This window comes from Durotheca rogersii (genome assembly GCF_024521655.1).
Source record: "Durotheca rogersii strain YMJ 92031201 chromosome Unknown GGS23scaffold_9, whole genome shotgun sequence".
Lineage (NCBI taxonomy): Eukaryota > Fungi > Ascomycota > Sordariomycetes > Xylariales > Xylariaceae > Durotheca > Durotheca rogersii.
In genome coordinates this window covers 1,169,648-1,187,943 of record NW_026251240.1, presented here as the reverse complement: position 1 = coordinate 1,187,943, position 18,296 = coordinate 1,169,648, and the positions used below count along the sequence as shown (strand labels likewise).

The 18,296-nt window shown below is 56.3% G+C and overlaps 4 protein-coding genes across 4 annotated transcripts; 2 read left to right on the top strand and 2 right to left on the bottom strand.

Annotated features, from left to right (window-relative positions):
• The first annotated feature begins 2,248 nt into the window (after nucleotides 1-2,248).
• Nucleotides 2,249-2,890, top strand: GGS23DRAFT_539109 (uncharacterized protein). The gene has a single exon (XM_051514797.1). The coding sequence runs from the start codon at nucleotides 2,361-2,363 to the stop codon at nucleotides 2,814-2,816; it is 456 nt and encodes a 151-aa protein (XP_051372254.1). The 5' UTR covers nucleotides 2,249-2,360; the 3' UTR covers nucleotides 2,817-2,890.
• A 1,090-nt stretch (nucleotides 2,891-3,980) lies between these two features.
• Nucleotides 3,981-5,187, top strand: GGS23DRAFT_539082 (uncharacterized protein). Its single transcript, XM_051514796.1, has one exon. It carries the CDS (start codon nucleotides 4,399-4,401, stop codon nucleotides 5,149-5,151), a length of 753 nt encoding a protein of 250 aa, XP_051372253.1. The 5' UTR covers nucleotides 3,981-4,398; the 3' UTR covers nucleotides 5,152-5,187.
• Nucleotides 5,188-9,184: 3,997 nt separating this feature from the next.
• On the bottom strand, nucleotides 9,185-9,543 carry GGS23DRAFT_567507 (uncharacterized protein). Its single transcript, XM_051516342.1, has one exon. It carries the CDS (start codon nucleotides 9,479-9,481, stop codon nucleotides 9,212-9,214), a length of 270 nt encoding a protein of 89 aa, XP_051372252.1. The 5' UTR covers nucleotides 9,482-9,543; the 3' UTR covers nucleotides 9,185-9,211.
• Nucleotides 9,544-11,238: 1,695 nt separating this feature from the next.
• GGS23DRAFT_539052 (uncharacterized protein) lies at nucleotides 11,239-12,050 on the bottom strand. The gene has a single exon (XM_051514795.1). The coding sequence runs from the start codon at nucleotides 11,919-11,921 to the stop codon at nucleotides 11,442-11,444; it is 480 nt and encodes a 159-aa protein (XP_051372251.1). The 5' UTR covers nucleotides 11,922-12,050; the 3' UTR covers nucleotides 11,239-11,441.
• Nucleotides 12,051-18,296: the final 6,246 nt, after the last annotated feature.

The following is an 18,296-nucleotide window of genomic DNA, read 5'->3' as shown; positions in this document are numbered from 1 at the left end:
GCGTGCCTTACGATTAAGGCAGCGAGGCCACGAAAGGAACCGCCACCAAAACGCACAGTGTGTAAAATGATATCACCTTCTCTCCCCAGGAACTAGAAGTAAGAAGATTGACAGGATGAAGAAGTCAAGAGCGGTCGCGGGACGTGAACTCAGTGAACTGGCATTTTTCATCTTTAGGACTCGAGGGTGTCGTAAAGCACCGCCCGCGAGTAAAGCGGCCGTCGGGGGTTATGAACGATTGAAAGTTGGCGAGGTGCAACCGATGCGTAAAACAACAGAGAGAAAAAAAAAGCAGCGTCTCCTATTCCCCGTTATCATGATGGCTGTTCTTAGTAGTGCTAGTAATATCACCGAATTCGTAGAAGAACCTAGGTATCGAACCTCGGCCTCGGGCTCCGCTGACCCCGAGACGAAAGGGAAAAAAAAAACATCAACGCGGTCCCTCGGCTGCTTTGTTCGCCTGCGGGTCCGGCTCCCGACAGGCTGGCGCCTCGTCTCGCTCGCGGGCATTGGAGCTAGCTAGCTTATACATTATAGAGGCAGGCATGTTCTGCCGTTGCGGCGAGGAGTGTGTCTATAGTATGCCCTAGCGGGCTAATTAGGTGCGAATACGGGGTGGGGGATAAGGATGCTACCCGCGCGTCCGGGGCAGGCATGCGTAGACATGTGTTAAATATTCACCTGAGGGTTGACTTGGCGCGCATCGAAACACCGTTCGCACGCACGCATACATATATGTGGATTTTTATGGAGGTAGGTAAATACAAGGAACGTCGCTGTGTGTACTCACAGGTATGCGTGCGTAGGTATGGCGCACCGGGGGAGGGGGGGCGGTAGCGCCGACGACATTATCATCGATATTGATATTGGATAACTGCGGTGAAGCAAGACCGTCGTTATTGTATTTATCGTCACGCTAACGGGTAAGGTAGACGGACAGGCGGACAGACAGACAGAGAGAGTATGAGTAGGCCAAGAGTCGTCTCGTCTCCTTATCCCCCGCCCGCCGCTCGGCGCCCCGTCGTGGAAGCAGTTCTGGTCGGCAGGGATGGCGATCCTGCGATACAGAGTATTGCCCGTATTTGGCCCACGGGGGCTGTTAACGCAACGCCTTAGCAGCCGCGCTCGAGCAGTAACAAACGGTACATTGGCCTCCTGGGGTGTGCCCCGGGTGGGTGACGTTTGTACCGAAAGTTCTCTCGCCCTTCTCTCTCTTCGACGAGTACACATGGCTGCAAGGTAGGTATAACGTATTTCTCCGTATGCCTCAGCGTGCGCGCAGGGCTGGCCAGGGGTGGTGGATTAGTGGCGGTCCCCTCCCCCCTCAGACCGGACTAACCATCCATTTTCGACCTCTCTCATTTCCGTTGCGATCTCGCATTGGCCTTCCCTCGCTCGTCCTCCCCCTCACCTGAAGCCCTCCCGTCCCACGAGGCGTTTCCATGTCATATCATGGGAAATTGTCATGAAGAATATGCGGATGCAGAGCGACGGTTCGGGAGGAGAGGTGGAATTGGGGAGAGAGAGGGGGGTGGGCAGAAAGGATTAGTTCAGATATAGACGACAGGGGGAGACCTTGTTTCCTCTCGCTACGAGTCCCGCGTGCGGAACCCATTCCACATTCTCTCCCTCTCCTAGTTCTTTTTTTGTCTCGACGTAGAAACCCCTCGCTCTCAAACCTACTCATACAGGTCCGCCCATCATCCCACGTTGTTCGATCCTCGAAGATGGCGGGATGATCGGAGGCGAACACGGGGGCTTGGGGACGGGTCCAGCCCACCACTCGCGGGCGTCCCGGTTCTACGGTAGCAACGCTCTCTCGTACGTAATGACAAGGCGGTGTGTATAGCTCGACGGGCAAACAGCTAGGTAGCTAACCTACTTATCCCTTCTGAGTATACCTACATGCCTCTGCATGTGGTGGCCTACATGTCTACCGACGACCTACCGGTGTACCTCGCCACCATGTATTTTGCCCGACGCCGCCCCCCCGTCGACGACCCGTCCTAGCCCCCTACCGTACGCTACTGTGCGCCCCGCTAGCAATGAAACGTGCATACGTACCGAGTCGGGATCCCTTGACTTCGCTAGGGGCCCAGCGTCGCGCCCCATAGCGCTATCTACGTATTATCGGTAGCAGCGCCGGGAGCGGGCCTCCGAAAGAGAGCGAGAGAGACAGACACGAGAGAGGGAGCGAGAGAGACGAGGAGGGGGGGAACGGTGACAAACGGACGCGAAGAACCCGGGTTCCTAGGATGACAGTGGCGGTCCGATCATGAAGAGGAGGAGGAGGAAAAGAAGAAGAAGAAGAAGAAGAAGAAGAGAAATATAGACAAAAGTCCGCCTGTCAGCTCGGAAGGATGGCCTCGCGGTTGGCGCAGCCCACTAAAAGAAAATCGAGCAGCCACCGCTTCTTCGTTTTTTTTTTCGTTCTTCCTACTTTCTCCTTCTCGCCCGCCATCTTGTCTCTCGCTAGCTGGTGTCCGTCCTCCTGTCTCGACGGCTGTTGGAGCAGGCAGAGCTTCAGCTCCCATGCAGGCGTGCCGCGCGAACGTTCGTGCTCGTGTAGCCCGCAACGCATGGTGTGCATGTCGTGTGCTGCGTCGTGTTCGTGTCGTGTCGTGTCATGCTGCTGTGCTCCGAGGAGAAACCTACAATCCCATAAACTTGTTCCTCATCTCGAGGTCGCGAGGTTTCATCCATACACCCCCCCACCCCCCCCCCTTTCCCATCCGCCCCCATTCGATATGTCTGACGGGCGGCCGGCCGGCCGAGCTGATTCGATCCGCGACGGCGTCGACGCATCAGCATCATGATATGTGTGCACGCCGTCCATCCAGCTCGGTAGCCCGCCATCCGAGTCCGGTCACAGCCTACCGCCTACCGCCCCCGTCCTCTTTCCTGCGCGATGTAGGGTCCGTAACGTGATGCTGACGGATGCTCCTATCTTCTACTCTGCAGTGCTCTAGATTGATCTGTTCTGTTCTACTCTGGTCTGATCTGGTCTACTCTGCGTGACATACCTGCATGTACACAGGAGCGAGCGGCCACGCCGATGAGGAGGAAAAAGGGGGGAGGCGAGAGGAGATCTGACAAAAGACACACCGAGACCACGTTTTGGCTCCACGTGCGCGCCGAGGCAGGGGCCGCCGTGACGACGTGTGCGTGTATGGAGATTGTGGCATGTATGAACAGACATAGGCCTATTCCAGATACATGGACGATGAATGAACCCCCCCCCCCCCCCCCCCCCGGCGCTCTAGGCGAGCAGCATCGCCCATCCCGTCATTGTGCTTCCTTAGCACCCATCCTCCCCTTCCCACCCCTCCCCATCTCCCCCTCGCCCCTCGTCCTTCATTCCTCTCCTCTTCTACGTCGAGTCTAGAAGTCGTACTAAAATCGTTGGAGCCAATACATACACGAGCGCAACGCATGAACAAGTGTAGTAGCTCGATCTGTACTAGCCCTGGGTCCTGCGAACTTCTCCAGGTTGGGGGCGGCCCTACTTTCCGCCACAGCGCCATCGCGCGCGAGAGGAGGATGGATGTATGTAATGCTTGACGAAGAGGAGGGAGAGGGGCCCAGCCAGCGAGCACCGGACAGGGCCGGACAGGGCAGGCCAGGGCAGGGTAGGGGGGCGAGCAAGGTGAGTTAGGTAGAGGGCGAGCACTTCCGAGTAGGCACTGTAGCCGCCCCCAAAGTGGGACCAACGTCGACGCTGTGGTAAGGCTGAGAAGTTGCTGGGGCCTTCTCGTCCTATCCTGTTTCGTCCCAACCTGTTAGTTAGTCTCTAGTCTATCCATCTGTCAGTGACCAGGTAGGCCCCGTAGGGCAATAATTACCTAGGATTATCTAACCCGGTTGGCTGAGCTGTTCTGGCTATAGCATGACTCAGATAGCCAAGTCCGTCAGCCAGCTCCACCCTAGCGCTCTCCCTCTCTCTCTTTCTCTCTTGAAAACTAGAACTCTAGTTCACCAGCTAGTTCCTCGACAGCTCTTCGAGAAACAATCAGCGGAAGGCTGAAAAAGGACCCGCCCTTGCTAATATCACGCCCAGATGAAACTATTGCTGCTACCTTGGTCAACGACGTTGGCCGATCACATCCGCCCCTTGTGTAAAAAGTTGATGTTTCCAACGCTCACGTTACACGGCTGTTGACGCATTGTCTATAGGGTATTATACCTAGTCTCCAGGACAGAGCGCAGAGACGACGTCGTGTACCAACACCTGTACGTCAAACGCTTCGGGATGCGTCACCGAACTCGGCAAGTCCATCGTGCCATGTGCTACAGGCACACGTTACGTGCGACCGGGTCTGCGAAGCTGAGGAGACAGCGATGCACTATTATGCCCATGTCATCCATTCACCCGTCTAGTAGCGAGAGGAGAAAACAACCATGATGCCGAGAAGTCCTGTTCGGCTTCCTTCTCGCCTAAAGCGGCCCTGTCGAAATCCCCAAATCGGGGTTAACCGTCTCTGTCGTTCGAAACGCCGATGTAGTTACGCGCACACGCCGAAGGATTCCTCGTCTCGACCGTGTGATTCGGGTGCTATCGAATCGAAAGAGCACAAGAGCATGGCCATTGCTAGGGCCTTACCTTGCCCGTCCGCTCCCCATGTCGTGGACGAAATTAGCAGGCCAGCGAATCCTCCAGCTTACTTACGCCTTAGTGGTTTCAAGTCCCAACGTCCCCTCGTGGTGCTGTTCGACACAGGCACGCGGAATTTGCCATTATACACGGCATTCATCCACTCATCCATCCGCCCAGTCGCAAATCCCTCCATCCATACTGATGGGTCCCGCTTCGGTCTGCCCTGTGGAACGACAAAGCCAGACACAAGCCTGAGAATAGAGCCTCGGCTAAGAAGAAAAATTAAAAATAAAAACACACAGGGCAGAGCGGGACCGAGATGGACACGACATGAATCCTCGACAGCAGCTTCCAAGCAAAGAATAGATCAACGCCTACACGGCATATCCGGATCAAGTGGCATTTCGTCTCCAAGAGGTCGAAGGCCGATCGTAATTGAGAAGGGCTCGAATGCCTGCTCCCCGGCAGGCTGTGACGGGCTGCGGGCCTGCATCTCAACTAGAACCCCCTCCCTCCCTCCTGGTGTATGTAGGCATGTACCTGCCTCGTTGGAGTAGTTGTCATGCACTCATTTGCAATAACTATGGCAGCCACTCGCCGGCCAACCCAAGGAGCCAGGTAGTCCCCCCTATCGGAGGAGGGCGACGTGATCGGCGCCACCCCCTTCTAGCCGCAAGGGGGAGTAAGATAGCAGAGCTGAACGTGATTCTGCGTAGCGTTGCGCCGTGCTAAGCACGTATTCGTTCTCGACGCAGTCGGAGACAGAGGCAAGAAGACAGAGAGAGAGCCGTGCACGTAGACTAAGAGCCCACCGCTGGATTACCCAGGATCCACCGGGCGGTTTAGCTGAAGATAGCCTGCCCGTCGCTGACTGCCGGCGGTGGACGTGGCCATCCCCAATCCCCGTCCCATCCGCCACCATGCCTATCTCCCACCCCCCTCTTTCACACGTTTACACGCGCGTGCCCTAGGAGTTGTGATAGAGAAGAGCTGCCCCGCCCCTCCTCGCCTCACCCCGAAGAGGCACAGCCTTAGCTGGAGACGCTAACGGTGTCGGAACCGCAGGAGGATGGATGAGTGGGTGGATGGAAGGCTGCTATCGATCGATCAACGTATGGGTGAGAGGAAATTATGTCCCTACCGCGTATTGGCTTTTTTTTTTCTCCCTCTTCTCTCTCGGTTGGCACGGGGGTATCCAAGTTATCGGGGCCATAAGGATGCCCCGTAAGGGTCGATGTCACGAGAGCCGGGCCAGATATGCACGCGCGGGTGCAGGTAGTAGATGTAGGCGGTGTAACGTAAGAATAAAAGGGAAGAGATTTTCTTCTTAATAACACGAGGGCGTGAGGTGAAAATTTTCGGCTCTGGAAAGTAGAAGAGGGGGGGGGGGCTGGGAGAGGACGGAGTGCCGTTGTGACTTCGGGCCGGCAGCAAATTTCGATCACCACAATCTGATGGTAGTCGACCGGCTCGGTCGACGGATCGGGTCCAGGACAAGCGCGTGGCAGCTGTGTGTGCTACGGAGCTTCTGAGCGACGAGAGGTGGGCGGCGCCTCGGCGGCACCACGGCGCACGGCGCATGGTGCATCTCGTTCCAGGGCGCTCGTCCAGTCCCCTCCCTCTGGTCAGCCATCGCCCCATCGACGAACCCGGCCGCCGGCATTGTGCAACCTGCCGTCTACGTGTAGAGTCGTATGATGGGTAGGCGGGCGAACGGGGACGAGCGATGAGTGCATGCCGTCTGTAGGTTACTAACAGCAGGCAGATGAGAAAGACGTGGGCGGATCGACGATAGATCACCAAATGGGTTTTTTTTTTCTGGTGGAAGAGGCGCGGTGTGGTCACCGTTTGTACGGACGAGGTACATTACTAAGGTACGATGTATTACTAGACGTCGAGTACCTACAGTGGGTACTTCCCTATGTAGGACTCCATGTAGGTCATTACCACTGTACATGTAATACAAGTAATCAGGCCCACACATTCTATGGATCAGTTCGGTACAGTATAGCTCCTACAGTACCTGTGACACCTGTCTTGCTCTGAGGCAGAGAGGTAGCAGTACCTACTGGAGGGTGTACCCAAGTACGTAGGAGCACACGAGTACCGGGAGATACATTGCCTACGCACGTATCTACCTTCATAGTGAACGTACATAAGCAGGGCAAGAATAGCCTATGCGTGTAAGTCATAATCACCGCTTAGGTAAGCCCAAACGGAAGGTGGGCAGCTGGGTGTTAGTCAACCGAGACGATGAGATATACATGAGACAAGGCGGAGGAGAGAGAAAAAAAATCACCATCCGCCTTCTTATTTGCCTACCAGATGTAGGGACCACCCATGCACAGTTAGAAGCAACGCGCGTGCATGCATACGGGCGTGATCACAAGACGCGAACGACAGGTGAGGCTGTAATCCCAAGTTTTGGCCGGCGCAAATTTCTCCATACTCGTCGGGATGTAGACAGGGCCCCCCCCCCGTTCCCCTTTCCCGCGCCGTCCGCCGGGGAATCGTCGAGGAAGTGGTCCCCGTGAACCCCGCGAGCCGGATGAGAGGTGAGCTAATAAGAGGTACCTGCCTGTGTGCTTGTACATAGGGGCGGTTAGGAGGTGTCAGGTATGGGTCCGAGGCGCGTGTGTAGGAGAGGACTAAGACGCCAGCTAAGACAGCTAGCTAGCTAGACAGACGAGCGCGCCCAACCAGCCAAACCCATCTCGCTATGTTTCCGGCTATCCCAGTCAGCTCGTCCCTCGAGCACTCCCCATACTCAAGCCGTACGGGCAGCAGGGTGGGCACATAAACAAGTAGGTACCGAGGAGGAAGGGTGCAAGTAGCTAGGAAAGTGTAGCGTCGCACCATCATACCACGACGCCGGGCCTGGACCAGAGAGCGGGACAGGGAAAACGGGAAAGGGGCGAGGAACTGGAAGGGGACTTTGGGTGCTGCCTCTGGTATTGCCGTTGTGTTATGACTATTAGCATTAGCAGTAGGGGGAGGGCCAGGGCAGGCGGGAACTTTTGTTAATTTGCTATTCGGGGCCGATGCCCGTAAAGAGAAAGGAAAAACGAGACCCAGAGAGAGAGAGGGAGAGGGAGATAGGGGGAGCCAGCGAGTGTCCGTCCGCCCGGTCTCGGTCGTCTAGACGGATGGGACAAAAGCTCCGTACGCAGCTTCTTGGGATGATGCATGGTGGCGGGCTCTCTGACGTTCTGCTGGTATCCAGTGAGAAGACGGGACGAGAGATAGTCGGACGGCGAAGAGATGCCTCGGTATCTGCGGCTGCGGCAGTGGGGCACGCCAGACCAGGTTGCCCTACCCTGCATCTCGATCTCGAGTTGGTACCAGTAGCAGCATTTAGTGGTTTATTGTTTTTTTTTCTCTCTCTGTGCCTCTCTCTCGATGCGCTCGCCATTCCTTTCCTCCTTTATGTAATACGACGACGAGCATGGTATCGGTGTAGGCATGTACCCATCGTGTTTGTCCTGCCCCTACGTTCGGGGTCGGATGTGGAATCGACGATCGTATCGGCTCCAACTAGACTGGAGGTCCTCTCTACCTACACACCTACCTACACACCTACCTAGGTCAACGTGTAAGTACACATAGGTGGGGGTAGGATTGTCGTCGTGCGACGAGAGGAGAGCGGAGGGCTTCCGCAGGTCGCTCGGTGCCGTTGGGGCGCGGAAATGAAGGCAGGGTGAAGCTCGATGGATGGTGCTGCCAACCCGCCTCGCCGCATTTCGTATGCCGTATTCTTTCTCGCTCGTTTCCGTTAGATGAGATGACAAGCTCGCGTGTTCGCATGATCACATTACGTCCCAGCGGTTTTACCACGCTGGAGCTCTCATACGCGTCCTCGCCACCCGCGGACGAGTTCACTACATCAGGGCTAGCACCTCCAATACGTGCCACCTAGACGTCCCGCGAGTCGAGGGGGCCTGGGCTTATAGGAGGCGTACCACGGCAAATTTCCAGAGTCACATCGCAGGACAGTTGGAACTGGATCGGAGCCCTGCGCCGCCCCGACCGCGATGAAACTCGTGCGACGAGAGCAGATATCCTCATGGTGCCTCGGCCCTTGGGTCTCCTGCTCTCACACAGTCGTAACACATGGAGTGTAGGTGAGATATGAGGTAGGTATGGCACATACCGTAGACACCGCTTGCTCGTCGCCGAGTGGGACGACAAGGGGAACTTTTAACGGCCAAAGTGGAGCGCGGTAGAGGCTGGGCAGGTCGGCGATGAAATGTACCTATGCGCGCATACTAGATTGAGTAGTAGGTACCTGACCCGACCTGCCTCCCCTTCAGGTACCTAACCTACAATAGACCGGCCGGCAGATAGGCGGCAGGGGTGCCTATACTAGCTGCCAATGGTATGTTTGGGTAATGTCCATGGAATACCGGGTACCTACCTACGTCACCTATAGGTACATGCCTCCTAGTAGGCAAGGTTCCTACCAGGTTGTGCATAGATACGCAGCGCATGGATTATGCTACCCAAGACACGAAGTAGCATAATACAGGCGATGCCTACGAACAGCGCTGGGGCACCTAACGTCGTAACATCGGGACGTCGGGCGCGTGGCCTCCTGGTTCCGCCCTCCACTATACAGGCTTAGGGGCAAGAAAAGTGATAGACTTTCCACGCGGGAAAAAAAAAAGAAAGAAAAAAGGCAAAGGCGGGAGAGAAAGAAACGGAGAAAGGGAGCAGTGGGCGAAGGAGAAAAAGAAAAAGACAAGGCAAGGCCGCGTGGCATGATGCTAAATGCACGGTCAGCAACCCGTTCACGCCTCTCCCTTGGTTAGGTGAGGTTCGGCGAGAGCTAGCCTTCCCTTGCCCATCCCATCGGGAATGGATAAGGCGCATGGGGCCGCGAGGTGTCATCTAAGCAGCAAATCAGTGTCATGTAGATAGGCGACCAGGTAGCCGAATAGCACAGGACGGCCATTCCCCGAAGAGGAGGCGGGCCCGGCGCCGTATTCCTGTTTTGTGGTGAAGGCGGAAATGCAGGTAGCGATAGAGAGCAGCAACTCGTGCAGGTGGGGACCGTTGGCACCGCCTGAATCATGATCTGGCTAAGGGAGCACCTCTCCGGGCATGGGCGCTCCCATACCTGACAAATACCGAGCTCTATTAACCCGTTATAGCCTTCGTCAGCCCTATGAGAGCGAGGTCCCCCATCCGGGGGGGTCAGAACAGCAGACACCGCTCATGTCCACCCCCCCCCCCCCCCCCTCCCCTCCATATTGCCGGTCTATTTTGCCGATTGAGATGGCCTCCGTCTATTGAGATCGCCTTCTGGGATGGTCGGACCCGCTCGAGAAGTCCCGAAAAATCCGCATCGAGGCAATTGAGAGGGCATCATATCGCCCCGGTTTACATTTGAAACGGCGAGGAGTCGACGACGGCGGGGGCGAGTGGGATGATGGAAGGCCGGGCGGGGACGAGAAGCTATGTACCTAAGCCAACGAGGTCCCCCCGAGACCCTTCCCCGCAAGGAGCGTGGAGGTAGCAACTCGCTGTTGCATTTTAGTCTGAATTTCGAAGACAACCCAGGGGCCAAGAGAATCCGTCATGAAGCCGGCGTTTTAGCGACCAAGGGAGAATCGCCTTCTGCGGAAACTCACTGGCAGGATGCGGGCGACAGATAAAACTGCAGCCTCAGGCCGATTCCCGTTGATTGGGACGACCCCCCTCCCTAGACTGCTGGAAACTCCAATACGCGATAGCTATACCACCAACCGCCAATTAGCAAGTCACGCGGTGGGTGAATCGCAAATAGGTATTCCCGTAAGGCTTGATAAGAATGGCGTTCTAGAAAGTCAGCCTGAGCTTCTCTCCCGAGCTGCCTAATCCAGAAGGCTAAGAAGAGGGATCGACGGCAGGCAGGGGAAAGCCTCGGAAATATCCGCCAGGCAAAATACCGGACGAGAGTAAGAGAGATGCGTTGTCATCGCATATGCACTTCACTTTCTAGTGCCTACCCGTTCCTGAGATCGGCGCTCTGGCACGGCCAGCCAGAGGCGAGACGTGGATAGTGTCACGATAAGTTGCCGCCGGCCAGCGAACAAATGTCGTCGCGGCACCTGTCCCGAACGGTCGTCGATGGTGCGAGGCCCGCCCTAGCCCTAGCCAATCCTCGGGGGCGTACGGCGGACGTGCGTGTGCCATGGCACCTAACGACGCTTAATAGGGTAGGAGGGCCCTTGAGGCGGGAGAAGGAGAGAAGAAGGAAACGGAGAGGGAGGGGATGGAGGAAGAGAGAGATGCCATTGGGAAACAGGCGCCGGATGCTACGATCATGGCATTGTGTGATATGCCCTCCCCGTGCGTCGACGCCAATGAGTTGGCAGGGCGTGGTAGCAACCCGAGGATCCAACCGGGGGGGGGGCTGCTCGATAAGGTTTCTTTGCAGGTGAAAAAGGGGTCTCAGGAGCATGTTATATTGGAGATGCAGAGCGTACACCCGCGCCGGCCTGCACTTTTGGCTCCGGCTGATCAGCCCCAGCAGCCGGCGAATGGCCCGTCATCGCGGGGACGCGTGGGCGATCAGACTGGTAAAATCTCACGCCTCTCCCTTCCGGAGGCTGAAGAGGGGCGTCGGTAGGCCGGGGTTCTTCGGGCAACTATGTAGGCCTTGGTCGAGGCGGAAAGGTGTCTCACTTGGGTGGCACAAATCGTTCGGCACCGATCTTTCAGCCATCTCTGGGCCAGCACCAGGCGGTGGCGGGTGAAGGACTTTAACTACGCAGTAACCACTGGTGACTGGCGGTTGGCGACATGCGCATACGCATGCGCATGTCTGGATTCGAACGAGGCGCGCTGGCTTCTCAGAACTTGAGAATTACCTGCCAATCACCGACCCGCTAGATTGGTGATGCATTCGAGTCGGGATCCTCATTTGGGGGCTCGATAAATACGATGTGACAGACCCCTCTCCTCTTGCCAGTCTCGTTTGCAGTGGTTTCAGGCGAACGAGAATCAAGTCGCCCCGACTGCGGAATAGCGCCTGTAGTGAATCCCGTAGGCGTGATACGACCATACCCCGTGTGCACTTTACTGCAAGGGCCATGCGTCGTGTGAAATTCATTCGGACACGAAAGACCATACGCATGACGAAATGAGCAGTAACAAGAATCAGGCACGAAAGCCTGGGTGTATCTATAAAAATCGAAAAGGAGAAAAAGACGAAAAGACGAAAAAAAAATTTTAAATGATAAAGGGAAGAGGAGGAGAAATTAAGCAGAAATAGGAAGTAAATAAAAAGAGAAAGAATAAATGGATAGATACATAGGCAGGTAGTTAGGCATTTCGACCAACACATGATAAATCACCTCGGTGTACTTTTAAAAGTCCTATCGGGGGGGGGGGGGTTACTGATGGACCTCCCAATCACTCGATGCCTAAGGGAGTCGAAAAGATCGAACTGCCAACTCAGGTCGGTTGGAATTCCGGTTTCTGGAAGGGCGGGTTTTCCCCCCTCCTCTATTTCCAACCGATGCAACCTGAGAGTTGCGGGAGAGAATAAAACAGGAGCACCCACAGGGCATGGCTGGTGAACGCTGGCAAAAGGCAAAAAGCCGTCATGGCTCAAGACGGCCTAGGCGCTTCTGTCTACCGATGGGGGCAAGGGGAGACGGGAAACGGGTGCGCCGTAATAGCAATTGCTCGATTGTCGGCAACGTCAACCGCGACGAATGCGATTCGAGTGGTGCTCGTCTGCATCGCGGCCTGTCGGCACTTAAGCTCGAGACCCAATGGATCACCCGCCTCCCGGCCATCGCGGCCGTCGTCGTCCGCCCTCGCCGGTGTCGTCTGTAACGAGAAAAAAAAAAGGCGGGATATGACAAACGAGTAGGACGAGAATGTCTCGATGAACACGCATCGCATATGTATGCAGTAACAGCGAATATCGTTGCCCCCCCGGTGGGCACAGCCGCGAGCCCATGCATATCACGCGACCAGCGTCCGGCAATAGAATCAATCAGCCGGGGATGTTTTACTTGTCGTCAGCATCTCCGTCACGAATGGGTGGCCGGAAGGGGGTTGAAAAAAAAGCGAGGGGGGCTAGTAGGGAACTATTTTGCTGCTGCTGCTGCTGCTGCTGCTGCTCGGTGTGAACCGAACACGCGTAGTGCGAAAAGGGAAGTACGGGGTTGCGAGGGGACGCGACGGCTGAGGCTCTCTCTCTCTCTCCATCTCTCTGCGCCCGCTCTTGTTGACCGCCTTGCATAATATAGGCAATAGGCAATAGACCTTGCAGGAGGACTATCCGTTCTCACTTCCGTGGTTAGCCAAGAGTTGGGCGCAGCCTCATCGCCTCAGGCCGTGGATCTCGTATTATGGGTTTCGGTAGGGACCTGGATATGAGTGCGGATGGCAATTAAGCGTGGGTGGAGCGGGGAGATACATCGGGCGGGCAGCTGGCGTCGAGAGACAAAATGTGGCGTCGCCCCAAAGGGCCGTGCTGCCCTGAGTCAGGAGACAGACAGATGGGCTGGAATGGATTCAGAGCGATGCAGCCTTGCAAGGTTGCGTGCAGCTTGGAGCTGCAGGTCATGGCGGGCCAAGCCCTACGTAATATGTCGAGTATGCGTGGCGGTCCCGTCCTGGAGCGAGTGGCCGAATTTGCCGTCGCACTGATCTATACCTGTGCGTGTGCGTGTGCGTGTGCGTGTGGCATGTATACATATCCCTACCTGTGTGATATATATACCTGAGGAGGTAGGTAGGTAGGTAGGTGTGAAGCCCGGATGCAGGTATTGATGTATGGCGCCGGGGAAGATGGAGAGAGGTGGATGTAGGGTGTAGGAGGAGGCATCACCTATACCTCCGTGATAATAATACCGGGTGAGTTAAGCACCTACCTAGGCACCCTGCCCAAGTACACTAACTACCTCAAGTACCTAGACAGACTCATATAGGTTAGCTACCTAACGTAGCTATCTGCATATGTCCACCTAAGGCTACCGGTGGGTGTGCGTACGTCCCCATACATACATGCGTACATACATAAACGGCGGGGTTGGGGAAAAGGGGGGGGAGGGGGGCAGCTAGACCCGAACAACGAAGCACCCGTACGACCTGGCGAGCTCGAACTGTGCGCGCGCATCAGGTAGTTGTGCATATTTATTGTGGGCGGTAGGGGTGTGCCCGCTATTGGTTTGCCTATAAGGTAGGTATTTCAGTCTTTTCAGCGGTCGAGTCTCCCCGTCCAGCGAGTAACGTCGGAGCGTCGCCCACTGGCGGAACCGCCTAGAAGACTGCTGGTTAGCGCCCTATTACCAGCCAATCTTCCCCTCCGACACCTGCTCGATTCCCACCTAGTCCAACCTCCCCGGTCCGCCCTCAGTTAGCCTACTGGGACCCGTACGCCGATTCCGTGCATGGCTCTGGCGATTTCTTCGAATTGCATCGAACGTTGCCCACCTCCCGGCACCGTCCGAGACGCAAGACCATGGCGAATACGTAGCAGTCTGCCTCTCCTAGCCTACGATACCTGCATACCCGACGGTAGCATAAAAATGTCTGGGGTATTGGCATCTCGTCCACCGCAAGGCGCTACAGGCAGCATACCTAGGTACCTAGGTTACATCTGTGTCTCAACCTGAAATTTTGGCATGTGGCATACATATGTGCATACCCATCTCTCCCAACCGGCGGCCAGTGAGACGGGAGCGAGACAGAAACGCTCCCTGCGATTTTACCAAGTTCCAGTGGCCTACGTGCTCGTACGTAGCAGTACAACATACCTACACAGGTACCCCGGCGGCCGTGGGAGGTAGGGCGCGCCGTTCGCTTCCAAGACGCTCGAGTCCTAGCCTTACATGCAAGCTAACGGAATCAACGTCCCGCAGCTGGGATGGTAGGGTCTAATGCCAGCGCGTGTAGCGCGACCGGGAGAGGTATACGATCCCAACGCAATAAGTTAGCGCTGAACAAGACCGTTCGACCTATGGCGTCGTCTAGGCATGGTATTAATTACCGCAAGTCTGGAAATCCTAAGCCTGAGATGGCAGTTGACACGAAATCAGAGTCGCACTATGTAGTAAGTCGCCCCGAGGGCAAAGCCGCTGCTGCTTCTGCGGACTTGGACGGCAGGTAGAGCAACCTCTTGAAAGAAAGGATTCCGGTCTAGTATGGATGTGGGAACATTGGCGATGGTCTCTCTCTGCTTCTCGGCGGGCAGGTCGGGGTTGGTTATGTAGGTAGGTAGGTAGGTTAGGTAGGTAGGTTGGTATAGGTATCTCTTATCAAGACAGTTGACAAGGAGATGATGGCTCAAGACCTGATGGTGGTATCCAATTTTTTTGATAGGCAAGGTGGCGTGAATCCCACGAAACTGTTCGCTTGTTGCAGTCCGGCTACGGCTGTAAGGGCACCTCCATGCGATCGAGGTGTAATCGCAAATGCATGTGGCGGCCGGGCCGGGTACGAGAGAGGGCCAGTCGGTCGGTCTCAGCCCCCTTCGGTCGCCTTCCCCCTCTTATTCCACGCGGACAGAAGCTTGGGCCAGCCTCCCTCGGAGGTTGTGCGGGTCTGTACGTCTAGGTAAGGTAGTTGGGTACAACGACAACCTTTGTGAAGGATGGAGGTCGAGAGCTGGTTCTAACCCTTCCCCCCCCCCCTGAAAAAAAGGAATAGAAAGCAGTTATGGATGGCGAAGCCCTATGGTTATGTCGTTTGCGTCGAGGCAGTTAGACTAGGTTCGCATCCGTTTTTGTCGGCACTGAAAACATCGTGGGTAGCGAGCAGGTGGTGTACTATACTCATAAGTGGTAGAGGAGGTACTATATGTACCCAGTATAGCGGGCAGACACTTCTTCGCCAATCAAGAGACCGGCTTATACGTGCCCATGTACACAGCATACCTCCCCGCGCGGTGCGGTGAGATGCTTATCGCTTTTGGCTAGCGGCCCTCGTTTCTCTCCCGCTCCCCACCCCTCCCGCGAACCCGTCTCTGCTCCTCCTCCTCACCAAAGTCTCCCGTCCGTTGTCAAGAATTACTCGCACCCCGAACTACGATCGATGGCTCCAGGAACGGCAGCGGCCGGTTGGCTGAGGGCCGACCGGCTTAGCAGGCAGGCTGACTGGGCCAGACTACCTGCCGGTCTTCACAGATCTTGCATTACCCAAGTGGCAACGAGATCTTCGGCATATTTGGACGTCTCAGCGCCTCGCTGGCAGCCAATTCGGACCTACGTCGCGACCGCTCGCGAATCATGTCTCACCATCGAACGACGAGTGCCGTTAGAGGCGAGATCGAGGCCGACCGCACTGTGACAAGGTGGTGCCTGCGTCCGCGCGCGCCGCCTAGGCCGCCTGTCCTGTCGTCTGCCGGCGGCGGTACGGTATGTAACCTCGCACAAGGTCAGTCTCCCGTTCTCCTGCTCCTCCCCTCCATCGTCCCACTTCCACTTCTCCCCAATTTGTATTCGCGCCTCATACCTCCCCCCCCCCCCCTGTTCTTATCAAGCCCGGGCGAAAGAGTCTCCGGAGTATATATAATCATTTGCGCATGTGGGTAGATCCGTCGTGAAACTCGTCTAAACTTCCCCCAGCCACGGATACTGCAGGAATAGAAGGAGTCGGCAATAGATGCCTCTCCCATATTCCTAGGACGAGAACATCCATCGTGCGGCGAGGCGGAGATCGCATCCGATCTGCATCGGGTCTAAGTTGGCACGATTTCCTCATCCGTGACTGATTAGAGATACGCGGCGGATTGTCGCGGACATTCCCATCACGAGAGGATCACGGAGGGGCGGGGAGGACCCTAGTACCCGGTTTTTTTATTGCATGGTGGCGGGGTTGAAACGAGGTATCAAGGTACCAGTAGGGAAGGAGATTGCGTTCGGGATAGCAGAGGCGTATGGGTTTCTCGTCGCTTGGTCATATTTGCCCCGGGACATCAGTACCGCCGCTTCGACGGATGCCACGATGGCCACGCGGGATATGCAGACCGGCCTACCCGCGAAGCCAGGTGTGAGGCCAAACTCATATTCGGAGTCCGCGGCGGGCAACGCCTAGGATCCCCGAGAACCAACCACGCCGACGTGCTGTTCCTGTGTATGAAACGGGGGCACAGCGGGGTTGAACACGAGCGGGATGTAGGCACCAACCTTTTTCCCTTTTCTTTTACGGTGTACAGACTAAATCCATGGTCGCGAGGTTGATGTGACCTACATGCAATGCAATACCGACATGGTAGGCGATCCGCTATCCTACCTACTGGCAGATAGCAAAGTCAACGGCGACACACCCACGCTAGGTAGCCCTATCTGGACAAGGAGTTTATACACTACCACCTCGATTAATTGGTGCATACAGTACGTACCTAGGTACCTCTGCGTCAAGATTCGAGCGGTGCCGTCCCGCCCCGGCCGTTTCGCACGCGCGATATCTTGGGGCTGACCGGATTGACGTCGTCGATGGTGCTTGGCGGGTGGATCGCTAGGTGGTCTCCAGCGTAGGGCGAAATAGGGCCAATATGACGATGCTCGGATGGGAAATGCGTGCCATAGGGCTGGCGGAACGCGGGATCCGGGGCTTGCAGCCATTCCCCGGCGCGCGCCGTAGAAAAATAGGGGGAGTTCGTCGAAGCGCCAGGGACGTTTTAGATGTCGCTGCCTAGAGAGGATTCACGTTCATGTATGAGCAGCTCGGACCAGAGATCGCAGGATCGAACCTCGGGCACTTTCAACTCGGCGGCTTTTCTTTTAAGCCGCTCCCGATAGCTTCGCATGTATACGGGCGAACCCGCTCATCAACTGTGTCTGAATGAGGATCGCAGTTTCGCTCGGGGCTAATATTCCCCTGAAGTGGGCTCTGAAAATGGAAATTCGGAGTGGCCCGGCAGCCGAAGAGACCGGGCGATGCGAGCGAAGGTGGGTTTCAAGAAGCTGCTGCGTGATATACCTACCTGTATCGACGCCGGGAACTGGTGCGAAAAGTGCCCGCATCGTCTCCGGTGCACAGCCCAGTTGGGGAGACGCCTGCAATTGGCGCTGGCCTCGGCAGCGAGGACACCCGAGTCGGAGGCGCTTAATAAGTCCAGGCAGAGAAAGAAACAGAGACAACAACCGCCACCGCCATCCCCTAAAGGGTTTCACGGTTATTGCTATTCTTAGCTTTTGCTGCCCTCCAGGTGCGCATGCGCATGCAGCTCTCTGGCCACGAGATAGCGAGCAGCTAACCTCTACAACGAAGGCGGAGGCCCGAAGCTAAACCAAGGTGGTATCCGCAGGAACGAGAACGCCCGATAATCGATGACCCGGCGAGGGTTGCATGCCTGCGTGCTTAGTCCGTGGCAGCGGGTAAGCCCCCATGGGCGATGCGATGGTTACTTATACGGTGGTTGTGATGTTCAACGTTCCGACGCAAAAAGGGGGGGGGGATGGAGGGGGAGGGGAACGCTTCTCAGGTTTATTATTATCCATTTCTGTCAAGGTAAGAGTCTGCGGGGCCAATCACAAGGCGCGTCAGCAGCCGGGCTTCTCTGGCCCCTATGACCTAGGAGGCTTGTAGGGCTGAAGGCTTGGGGCGCTGTAAATAACCCCGGAGGCAGAGGGTTGCGGCTTTGGCTCTTGCATACAACGTGGTACCCGTTATATTGACACGCCGACGCAACCTGCTTAGCTGGGCCTCCCCGTTGGCCCGTCGAGGTGGGCGGATTGGCTCGGAGGCGTAGGACGTTGTT

Bases quoted from the DNA above. Each gene is read 5' to 3' on its own strand.
- GGS23DRAFT_539082 (XM_051514796.1), top strand. From the start codon at position 4,399: ATGATGCCGAGAAGTCCTGTTCGGCTTCCTTCTCGCCTAAAGCGGCCC.
- GGS23DRAFT_539109 (XM_051514797.1), top strand. From the start codon at position 2,361: ATGGCCTCGCGGTTGGCGCAGCCCACTAAAAGAAAATCGAGCAGCCAC.
- GGS23DRAFT_539052 (XM_051514795.1), bottom strand. From the start codon at position 11,921: ATGTGTTGGTCGAAATGCCTAACTACCTGCCTATGTATCTATCCATTT.
- GGS23DRAFT_567507 (XM_051516342.1), bottom strand. From the start codon at position 9,481: ATGACACCTCGCGGCCCCATGCGCCTTATCCATTCCCGATGGGATGGG.